At 42.5% G+C, this 11,326-nt stretch overlaps 1 protein-coding gene across 1 annotated transcript; it reads left to right on the top strand.

The window, feature by feature from the left end:
* Nucleotides 1-679: 679 nt before the first annotated feature.
* Nucleotides 680-2,516, top strand: LOC128442224 (BTB/POZ domain-containing protein KCTD12). Its single transcript, XM_053424564.1, has one exon. It carries the CDS (start codon nt 813-815, stop codon nt 1,602-1,604), a length of 792 nt encoding a protein of 263 aa, XP_053280539.1. The 5' UTR covers nt 680-812; the 3' UTR covers nt 1,605-2,516.
* Nucleotides 2,517-11,326: the final 8,810 nt, after the last annotated feature.

Consider the following 11,326-nt stretch of genomic DNA (forward strand, 5'->3'; position numbering starts at 1 on the left):
CAGCTGCACATTGTCTCAACTCAGCTACAAACTGTGCCCCATCTGGTTCGGTTCAATGTTTCCACCAATGTAACCCGAACCCACTGCTAATGTCTAGTTCATCTTCCAGCATTGAGTTTGATCATTTCCATTTCAGCTTTTGCATTTTGAATTCCACATTGTTCATCGTAACTTAAATATAAAAAATTAGCTTTAATTGTGGACTTATTATCACAACAGAGTACTATGGCCACCTAATGTACGATTTTGAGAAAGAAGTAGTAATATTACAAAAACAAAGTTATTTTGCGAGAAAAAGTTTCCATTTTAACTTTAAAAAAAGTTGTAATTTCACAAGATAATAATTGCGATAATTTTCGCAATTTACTTTTTTCTCAATTAAGTGCAACCTCATTCTATTAATGTTATGACTTCTTATGAATATTCTCATAACATTCCAACTTAATTTTTGTAATATTACGACGCTATGATTTGTTCCCCCTAAATATGACCTGAGCACTCCAAGATGTTCCTTACAGTGTAATACATTTATATTGTAAATATAATGTTTGGCTCATTTAAATCTCTTTGACTTATCATTTAAATCATGTCTAGAATGATCTTCCGTATCCTACAGGTTTGTAGAGTCTGAAGTTGAGGTTTTTCCAGTGAACAGTTAAACTGGTGCGGTCCGTCCTTCTCCTCCTCCCACTCAGCCTGGATCTTATAAACATGACAGCACCGCGAAGAGGAACCTCCCCAACTGTGCGTCCTCGTTAGGGAGCCTACAGACACACCACCGGGGTATAACAGTAACAAGCCCGGGAGACATCATGGCACAGACCGGCAGCCAAACTTCAACTTTCCCGGAGATAGTGGAGCTGAACGTGGGCGGGCAGGTGTATGTGACCCGGCTGGAGACCCTCACCTCGGCGCCCAACTCCCTGCTCTGGGCCAAGTTCACCCAGAGCTCCCCGGGCGAGCTGCCCAAAGACAGCAAGGGCCGCTTCTTCATCGACCGGGACGGCTTTCTCTTCCGGTACATCTTGGATTACTTGCGGGACTCGGAACTCTCCCTGCCCGAGTTTTTCAAGGAGCGGAGGCGGCTGCAGAAGGAGGCGGACTTCTTCCAGCTGCCGGAGCTGTCGAGGTTCCTGGCGCCCGGGAAGGACGGCTCGTACACGGAGGACAGCGGGGAGCCGGAGGAGGTTGAGCTCAGCAGCCCGGTCACCTCCTCCTCCGACCGGACGCCGCGCTCCCCCGGGGCCGACTCCGGATACATCACCGTGGGGTACAGAGGCAGCTACACCATCGGTAGAGACATCCAGGCGGACGCCAAGTTCCGTAGGGTGGCCCGGATAACCGTGTGCAGTAAGATCTCTCTGGCCAAGGAGGTGTTCGGAGAGACCCTGAACGAGAGCCGGGACCCGGACCGATCCCCGGACAGATACACCTCCAGGTACTACCTCAAGTACAACTTTCTGGAGCAGGCGTTCGACCGGCTGGCCGAGGTGGGCTTCCACATGGTGGCCTGCAACTCCACCGGGACCTGCTCATATGGCGGAAGCGACCCGGGGGAAGACAAACTGTGGACCAGCTACACGGAGTATGTTTTCAGCAGGTGAACGGACCCGAAGCAAAGGGATTATAAACCAGTGTCATCTACCATCACCACCAGTAGATTCAACATGAAAACCACAGATTCAGATTCAGCCTCTTCTGATCTGCTCTGTGCACCCAGAAGAAAAGTTTCCCCAACTCAAGAACATACTTCTTTGGTAACACAAGAATAAACTAAGTTTGTTTAAAGTAAAGTTAAAAAGTTATAGCAACTCAATAAACTTATTTTTAGTTGAGAAAACTTTGTGTTACCAGTTTAAGTAATATTTTTGAGTTGGTAAAACAATTAAATTGTTCAGTGTACTGTGGCATCATGTTACAGCCAGACTTCACTTTTCTGCCATTTTCTCTTGTCTACAAAAAGAAAAATTGCCAAAATTTCAATACAAATCTCATTAATTAGTGAGAATTAAAAATCACGTCTTTGTCACTTGATCATAATGTTAATGGATTCATATCGTGGCTTTCACAAACACTGCTTTCTTCCAATGTAGAAGGAAAGTTCAAGTGTTTTCTGGCAGAAATGTACGGTGCTGGTTTCTGCTGATCCTCACTGAGCTCTGTGTACATTGTCACATTATTGAGAGGCTGCAGATGTTCTGAGCACATTATCCAGGACACTCATGTTCTGTAAATAGCTTGATTTCCACCTGCAACTCCTTCTGTCCTCCTCATAACCTTCAAGTCTTTCCTTTTTAGGAGCTGATGGATAAGAAAGACGGTACAATGATATATTTTTTTATATATTTTTTTTGCTTCACTTGATTATCGACCTCACGTCATCACCGCTTTTTTAAGATTACATAATGGGACTTGGTCACAGTGTTATGTTGTCATTTATGTGCTGTTGTCATTTCTTCTTTCTCTCTTAAACTACAAAATTACAATAAATAAAGTGTGACATGTGTAACACATTCCACCGCATTGTGGCCTTGAGTTCAGTTCCACTTTTTAAGATTTGTGTCTTTTCCAAAAACACTGACGCTTAAGAATTACATTTTCCTCTCAGGTCACAAGTGGGTCAATGATTTTAAATCAAGATATTTCAGATGTTCACTCGAGCACTTCATGAATCAGACGGACCTGACCTCACTCGAGGATGCTTTAATGGGTGTGCACGTATTAGCAATGAAATCTTACCTATATGATATGATGCATCTACCAAATGACCTAAGCACAGGAGATAATGCCAACAAAAAGAGAGGATGTAATAACTGTATAAACCTCACACAACATCTACGTGATATCGGACAGAATATGACCCCAAGTCAGATGTTTTCTAGTAAAGACTACATCATCCATCATCACACGAAATTCACACAGAAGGGAAACGAGTTGTCTTAATTCAAAAGTAAGTCTGTGCAGTCGAGTGTCTCATCACAGAGGTTTATCATACAAAGTAATGATTAGTTAAAGTCATATGTTTGCCACTGTTTCAAGAGAACAGCTTCTTTATTCACACAGAGGTCTTTACCAGTTTGAGCTAAAATACAGATAAATGCAGACAGACTGTGGCCAAAAGGAGAACTCTGTTATCTATCTGTCCGAGCAGAGCCGAGCAGAGCAGTGTCCTTCGCTGCAACAGAAGAGCTCTGTTATCTCTCCTGGGCAGGATGCTTGGAAGGGGGGGGGGGGGGGGGGGGTTGTCTCTCTGGCTGACAAGTACAGTAATCAAATGTCGGTTCCCTTGTGGGATACTGGGGCACAAATCCAAGATATCCCAGGATAAGGTTTAACACAAAAGAACATTTGTGTGGGTTGTGTGAACTTGAAACAGAAAATGCGTGAAGAAGAAAATGAATCGGTTATTTGTTGGATGTCTGAGAGCACTTCAGCTGGCCCTGTGCAATACATTAGAGTGGATTTGGTTCCCGACTCTCCACTGTAGCCACACCAAGACGCATGAATACGTACGCGTCCACGTGAATGTTTTCGCACTCCTCTGAGAACCCGACCTCCCACGCACCCCTCTGCTACCAAGGAGCTTCAAGAGCTTCAAAGATAGACGTGTCCGCACAAGAGACCCGGTATCTGCTGTCAGCTGAAGCCGCCATCTGGACAGGAAGAAGGAAGGATCGGCCGCAGCTCTTCCTCCAGTGTGATCTCCAGAAACAGGACATTGTACTTGAAACCCGACGACTGACTCTCGGCCCAATGAAGACAAATGTGTCCCCGTCATACATTTTACTTTGGGTATTATTGTGGGAAAACTGAGGAGAAGGTGCCCTCCAGTAGCTTCCATCATCTACATTAGACCAAGACCGCATGAGATGAAGGGAACAATTGTTGCTGAAAAGACGCATTAAACACCTAATTAAATTTGAATGTCCTTTTTATGTTCCTCTGAGGGGATGAGTTACAGCTATTTCCAATACAGGCCTTGTTGTGTGTGCGTGTGGCGTGTTTTGTGTGTGTGAGTGTGTGTCCTCAGTTATAAAACACCTCACAAAACACATTTCACTTGGCTGTTTGCTTCTTTTTTTTCTGTAAGAACACTCTGTCAGCCAAATGCTAAAAATGTGCACACACACACACACACACACACACACACACACACACACACACACACACACACACACACACACACACACACACACACACACACACACACACACACACACAGTTACACACAGAGCGCAGCAGGGAGACAGATAAAAAGAGCCAAATTAACCAATTTGCAGAGTGGGAGATAACACTGACATGCTGGCTTTCGTCATATCAGCCTCCACGTGCTAAATCTTTCACACTTCCTCTCACAGTCTTACTGTGACCTCCGTGTCTCTAATGCTGTTTATTTTTATTTTTATTTTATTTTATCGCCCTCTCCTCTGTTATAGATAAAGTATATCACACTGATTACAGAGAGAACAACACATGAATAATTGATTCAAGCTGTGTTTCTCTTTGTTCAGATCAGGCGTGAGGACAGAAAATAAAAAGAGGATGAACAGTTAAACGTTAGAATATTCCCCCCTCATCTCCATGTCATCTCTATCGTCCCGTTTACAGTGGAGCTGCTTCACAGTGAGTAATGACGCCGGCGCTGCATTTGCATTTATCCGCTCCGTATTCTGCAGGATCCCCCAAGTACTTCAGTTCTGTAGTGAAGCCCAAGCATGAAAAAGGATGAAACCCTCTGGGACTTTTCTGTGGTTTAAAAACTCTCCCCCACTTGAGAAATAACTCTTCACAGTGGATTTAACAATAAAAAAAGGCCACGATAGGTCATAGAAAGAAGTGAAGATATGATTTTCCCACATGACTTTTTCAGAGGGGTGAAAGAGGTTAAAGTATTCGGCTGGGCAACATATATACTGCAGCCATTAAAGCCCATGTTGTTAATAGCAAAGCAGTGCGTCAACAGCAAAATATTTCACAGTGTACAACATGAAACAATCCAATGATATCTTCATTTGCAGTAGATTTATCCTATTCATGCATGTGAACATAGTCCATTTCCCTGCAGGCAATTAATGCAAGAATACATAATAAATGACCCTATTAATTAGTAGTCTGACATTTTGAAATGTGCTCATTGGACTCTCTTGCTCAGAGTTAGATCACATGATTAATTCCAGTTCCATATATTTCTGCTAGTTAGCTTAGCTTTGCAGAAAGGCTAAAACAAAAGGGGTCGTTTTGCCTAAAGCCAAATCTCAGGATAACGAAATTGCCCGACAGCTTTTGAAAAACAATACAAATCCAACCATAACTTGTTTTTAGACTTCAGTATCTACCAATAAATGAGGAATAGTGTGTTGGTAACTATCCATAGGTGAGGCTACATACAGACACAAGAGGGGTATCAAGTCTTCTCATCTAATCACAGACAAGAAGCATGAACACAAATAGGTTAGAAGTTTCTCTAAAATTCTGAAATATTTGTTTAAATCAATCATTGAAGCAAAAAATACAGCTACTACCAAATGTTTGTGGTCAAAAACTATACTTTCATATATCTTTAGGTTTTCTGGTTCATCCATCCAGCATAGACTGCTCATCATCATTGAGGGTCGCTGGGAGAGCTGGAGCCAATCCCAGCTGACATGTAGGGCGTGAGACAGGATACCACTGGGCCAACACACAGAGACACACAACCTTTCACCCTAACATTCACACCTCAGTTAATTTAGAGCCTCCAGTTGACCTAGCCCCAATCTGCATGTCACTGTCTATGGGTGAAAGACGGAAAATTATAATTCAAACCCAAAAGCCTCGGCTCAACCAGGAACCAGAACTACCACGTCATCCCCAAACACTTCTTTAGTGGTTTCAGTCGTTTTTGTAAAGCGCTTTTTTTAATTTGAACTATACTAATGGAACTGGGAACCGGGTTTGCACAGGGCACGTTCTTGCTGTGAGGCGACAGCTCTAACCGCTGGACCACTGTGTCTCTATATTTGACAAGATTTGTTCTGCAGCTTCTTCACAGCCCTTTACTCTCCTCAGTTATCTTGGTATGAGAGCGTGCACTTCACAGTTTGAATACCCCCCCCCCCCACACATGTTTAACAGGAAATGTAAAGTACACATATTTGTAACAGACCAACACGAGAGTTACATCACTGCAGACTGTTTGCTGACCATCGGCAAACACACAGTAATTGTCCTGTGCAGTGAAACGTCTGTGTTACCAGGCAGTGAAAACACCAAGGGTCTATACAAACCCTCGAATCACAAACAGCCCTCGGGATTGCGCTCGACTAAAAATGAAATGTGTGTTTGTGTCTCATCGCCGTGCATATGATGTATTACTGACCTTTTCCCTTTCTACAAAGTTGTAAAGCACTTCACAAGAAAAAATAAACCTCCCCTTTCAGAAGTCCTTCCCCGGAGCAGTTGACAGGCCGAGCCACTGAAACGCACTTTAAAGCCACACTCCATCATTTGAAGGCGTAGCTATGCACTCGAGTTGTGACACACTGATCCGTAGCAATGTGACGCTGATCATTTTCAGCAGCATGATTCGGTTTTTACAATCTGACAGTTTTGTTATTGTCGTGATGGATTGCAGCTGCAATTGACCTGATTTCCTCTTCAATTACAAGATAAGCAGATAGCGAACTTTGGGGTTAATGTTTTTTTTATTATTATTCGTGTGTGTGTGTGTGTGTGTGTGTGAGAGAGAGTCCAAGTCCAAGAGGAAATTAAATCACTGCACCAGAAAAATGGTACGATACAGGAAATGAAAGCAATAATACATTCTAGTCAGAACTTTGCTCTGCAGTGTTGAGGATAGCCTGACATAAGACTGGAAAAAGAAGTTCTAGCAATAAGACAGGAAGTACACACAGGTCTTTGTTCTGTCTTGTTGCTGTTGAGCAATGCAACGAAATACCATTTTCTTAAATCATATCCCCAGACAAAACCTTTACGTAATAAAATACAAATCCCCACATAACCTCCTGTCTCACAACTTGCAGCTGCATGAAAGTCACGTATTCTCAGTGAGTCAGGATTCTTTCATGTTTTCACGCAGCCCTGTGCAAGCCATGGGAAAAACAAACCTGATCCAATATATACATTTTTGAAATCAGTGTATATTTGGTGCAAGAATTCACAAAAATCGGGAAGTATTTCAACACTGTCGTCTTTTGTTCGTGTTTTTTCATTTGAATTCCTTAATATCTACAATTTAAGGCTTTTCCTTAACAAGGAATTTGGTAAATGATGGGTTTAACTTCAGCTAGTTGGCCTGCTTGAAACTATAGGATACATTAGAGTTGCTTAAAACTTTGCTTCTGAAACAGGTAATCAATAAACAAATATGACTTGGAAATGGCTTCTTCTGCCATCAGGCAAAAAACCCAGGAGTGTCTGAAACAGAGAGACAGAGATTAAAATGTGTGATCCTCCAGTGGCCATGTTAACTGTCTCCTCCAAGGGCTCAGCCTCAGTGCCTCTGACCGTAAAGCTCCTTCTCCCTGTCTGCTCTGTGGGGCTGTGCCGGGCAGAGGGAGGGTGTAAATGTCGCCAGACTCCGCTGAGCTGCTCTCAGCTCCCAGCAGCAGACCGGATATTGGTGCAGCTCCCAGTGACAAAGCTGAGCCCTGCACTGTGCCGGTAAACTAAAAGGTAAAAGGCTGCCAGCATCAATCAGCTGCAGGGAACACAGAGGAAGAGAGGGAGCATCCGCCCCCCCCTGCTGGGGCTGCACCGGGCTTCCTTTCACGAGAAGTGCAACCGCCTCCTCCCTCCCTGTCAGGTCTGTCTGAAAGGGCAAGACATGGAGGAGGCGGATTCAAAGTACACCACTGAACCATCTTATCATTCTCAGGGCTACAATCATTTAAGCTGCAACACCAACTCATATAGAGAGAGATCATATCTGTAATTGTTGTGACATGTTCCAAGAAAACAGAGACGAAACATGAGGAATTCACCTTCATTTGCCTTTGCACCTTCTGTGGTTATTCATTTCTAGACAGTTCCTCTTGAGGCCACGTGCAAAAAGCAGTGGAGCAACTGCACTCTGGTCAGTGCCCGTGGTTTACCATTTACCACGACATCCACATGGAACTCACCCTGAGGACTTTGGTCATCATACTCACTTCCACCTGTACCATCAACTGGCTCACATTTGTAGGTTTAGAGTGAAATGACCCAACAATTATTGACTGCTGGATTTCCACAGGACACTCGGCTCCTTGCCGTGTTGAAGAGAAATAACTTTGGTGATCCTGGGACTTATTATCCAGCAACATCAGGACAAAATTCATATTTGTCACACCTATTAACATGGAGGAGGCAGGGCTTGTGACCTATAATGCAGCCAGCCACCAGGTGGCGATCACAATGTTTTGGCTTCACTTTTAAGGAGCAGTTATGAAATGTTAAGATATTAAAATTGTTGAGACATGATTGTATACATTAGCATCATAACTTTCCCTCTTAAACGTTCACCTTGTTTAACCTCTGCACGCGCTGCAGCCCCAACATCATATTTAGTCATGATCACAACTGAAGTGAGGATTTAAACAGATTCCAGGTCTTGCAGCCTGTCTGTTTGTTGAGGCTCTGGACAATGTTAGAGACAGTGACGTCCCACAGCGAGGACACTGATGTCTGCAAGGCACAGACACGCCCACCTCTCTCTTCTTCCTTGCTGCTCTCTCCGTGGTCCAGTCACACAGGGTCATGGTGAAATGGTCGCTGATGAGTGACAGGTAGACAAAGGGGTTAAATCCACATTTGCAATCATTTCCTGATGTCATCGTGCTTCTTCTTCGGACTGAATAAATACGGTGTTCTCTGCAGCTTTGGTTATGTAATCTCCACAAAGACACATATTCATAGAAGAAAACCACCAAGCAGAAGTTTCTTTTTTTCAAAGAAAATCTAAATTTATAGTGGCTGCCTGACTGTGGATGTGAGGGGACTTTTAACCAACATAACATTTCTGGTCAACCAGACAAATCTGTGGGGAAGGTTATGAATGGAAAACTTCTTTCCCTGAAGTTGAAAGCAGTTTTCAAAGAGTAATAAATATATTTAAGCTTCTCTCTGGAAAAAGACTATTTTGCAAAGTATCCGAGGTTGTTTTTCTTACAGCCGAAGGAGGCACTGGAGGCTCCAATAGTTCTGTCCTGGGTCTTGATTTTCCACTCAGTTGCTCGGCAATTATGCCTCAAACTAGGAAAACAGTAATAGTAGCTTCTACAAAATGTCCTGGTGACTTTCACCACAGATATGCCCCATCGTGCACTTCATGGTTACTTTGTTCTGTATTTACTTGTCGGTTAGAATAAAAAAACAAAACACTTCTGCATTATTCTACATAATTCTACAGCTGTTTGTGGTTCAGTTGTTTTTTAGCAATGCGTTGAGATGACAGTGAGCTCTTTGTGCCACTTTTCATTAAGCCCTGCAGGTAAAGTTGTACTCATTTCTATGATAGGATCCAGAAACAGTAACAGAGCATTTCATCTCTGCAGAGATCAAACAAAGAGATGGGTCTGGATTCGATCATTCAGGAAAAAGCTAATTTCCAACTAGAGTTTAAAAGTTTAACTTTTAATTCATTATTAACTATTGCGTTGACAGGAATTGCTGAAACCACGGTTCTGTAAACACCACCCACTCGGTCGGCCTAGTTAATCTTTTAACTCTCTCACTTAATAGGATGTTCCTACAAGTGAAGCCCGCCTGTTTCGGACCCCCTCTGTTGTTTCCGGGCTTACTGGGACAGTGATATCTAACTGGGTCAGGCCGGAGTCATGAGAGTCATCCCAAACATATGGTGCATGTCAGAGAACTGAAAAATGTCCATACTCAAGTCTGTGGGGGACTGACTTCCCTCCTCCAAAAAGATCAGGTCACAGTAAAGCAGAAGAAAAAAAACATTTCCATCCATCAGGCCGACTGCTGGACGACCTCAGTTTAACGTCTCAGTTTGACTCCTTTGGTGCAGAGAGAGCTCAGTTCTCTCAGTCAATAAAAAGATTCCTCCAAGGGAAGAACCTTGTAGACATGGATACATTGACCGGGACAACACCTTAGATATTTGCCACTCATCTGCAGAAAAGTGGCATTAAACAAAACCTGAGTGTTCAGAAATGTCAGACAGGGGTGACGGTCGAGTTTGTGCAAACTGTGGGGAATACGATTTGCATTTCTACACAACTTCCTCAAATGGATGAAATGCTGCTTTTGTGCTGCTCCACTTCCATTTCCTCAGAAACAGACAGTATTTATGCAAAGTAACCCTCATTTAATCAAGCAGAAGCCGCCTATAACTTTTAAATAGCCACATTTCAAGAGAACTATTTTTGTGCCATAACCACAAACTCTAACTTAGTTCTCGAGCAGAGCATGAATCTACCATTTTATAAAATATCACTTCCTCAATTAAAAAAAAGAAGGTCTGAGCACACAAACTATCTCTCTTCCCTTTTGTCACTTAAGTCTTGTGTCATCCATTTCCTGCAGCGGGTCCCTTCACTCAAACAAACGTTGTAGTTCAAATGTCTTGCAGCGCCTCACTTCAGCGGTTTATAAAAAGTGAAACTGGAGTCCATTAGTTACTGATACCAGAGTTGACTTTACAGCAGTGAGACCTGGACTGTGTTCACAAGAAATACCATAGATGATAAGGTCTCCGTTTATCATGTTTGACATGCTAACATTTATGGGAAAGTTTAATTTCATGATAAAAGACTCTTTGTTTGAGCAAACCCTTTATATAGTAGTTTCGTGTGAAAGAAAGGATGGAGATTAGTTTATACAAAAATAATGTAAAGTCGCAGTATCTGCACAAGACAATTCATTGGTGCCGGGTTAATGGTGAACAGCAGAATTAATTTATAACCATTATATTTCAATTTGATTTAATAACAACTCACGTCAATGATTGTGTCCATGTTATCAATATAACCTTATCTATAAACTTGAATCCAGTCCATTGAGTCCAATGTATTTCTAAGAATTGTTAAACAAATGCAATGTTTATGCTGTATGTTAAACATTGGAAGTTTAAGTAAAGGTTATAGTCCTTCGTATATCAGAGCATTTAAATAAACATGTTTACCCTCAACTCAGTTTCTTTTGAAAGCATAAAAACGCACGGAATCTGACAGCTGCTGTTAATTCTTATGTGTTTAGTAAATTATCCCTCTGGATAACATCACAGTCAGCTAGTCATTAGTTCAACAACAAGCTCCAGTGTTTGTTCCAATATAATAAAATGTTAGTAGTGCACAAGACCATACAGAAGTCAAAATGTGCTTCA

Source organism: Pleuronectes platessa, chromosome 1 (assembly GCF_947347685.1).
Source record: "Pleuronectes platessa chromosome 1, fPlePla1.1, whole genome shotgun sequence".
NCBI lineage: Eukaryota > Metazoa > Chordata > Actinopteri > Pleuronectiformes > Pleuronectidae > Pleuronectes > Pleuronectes platessa.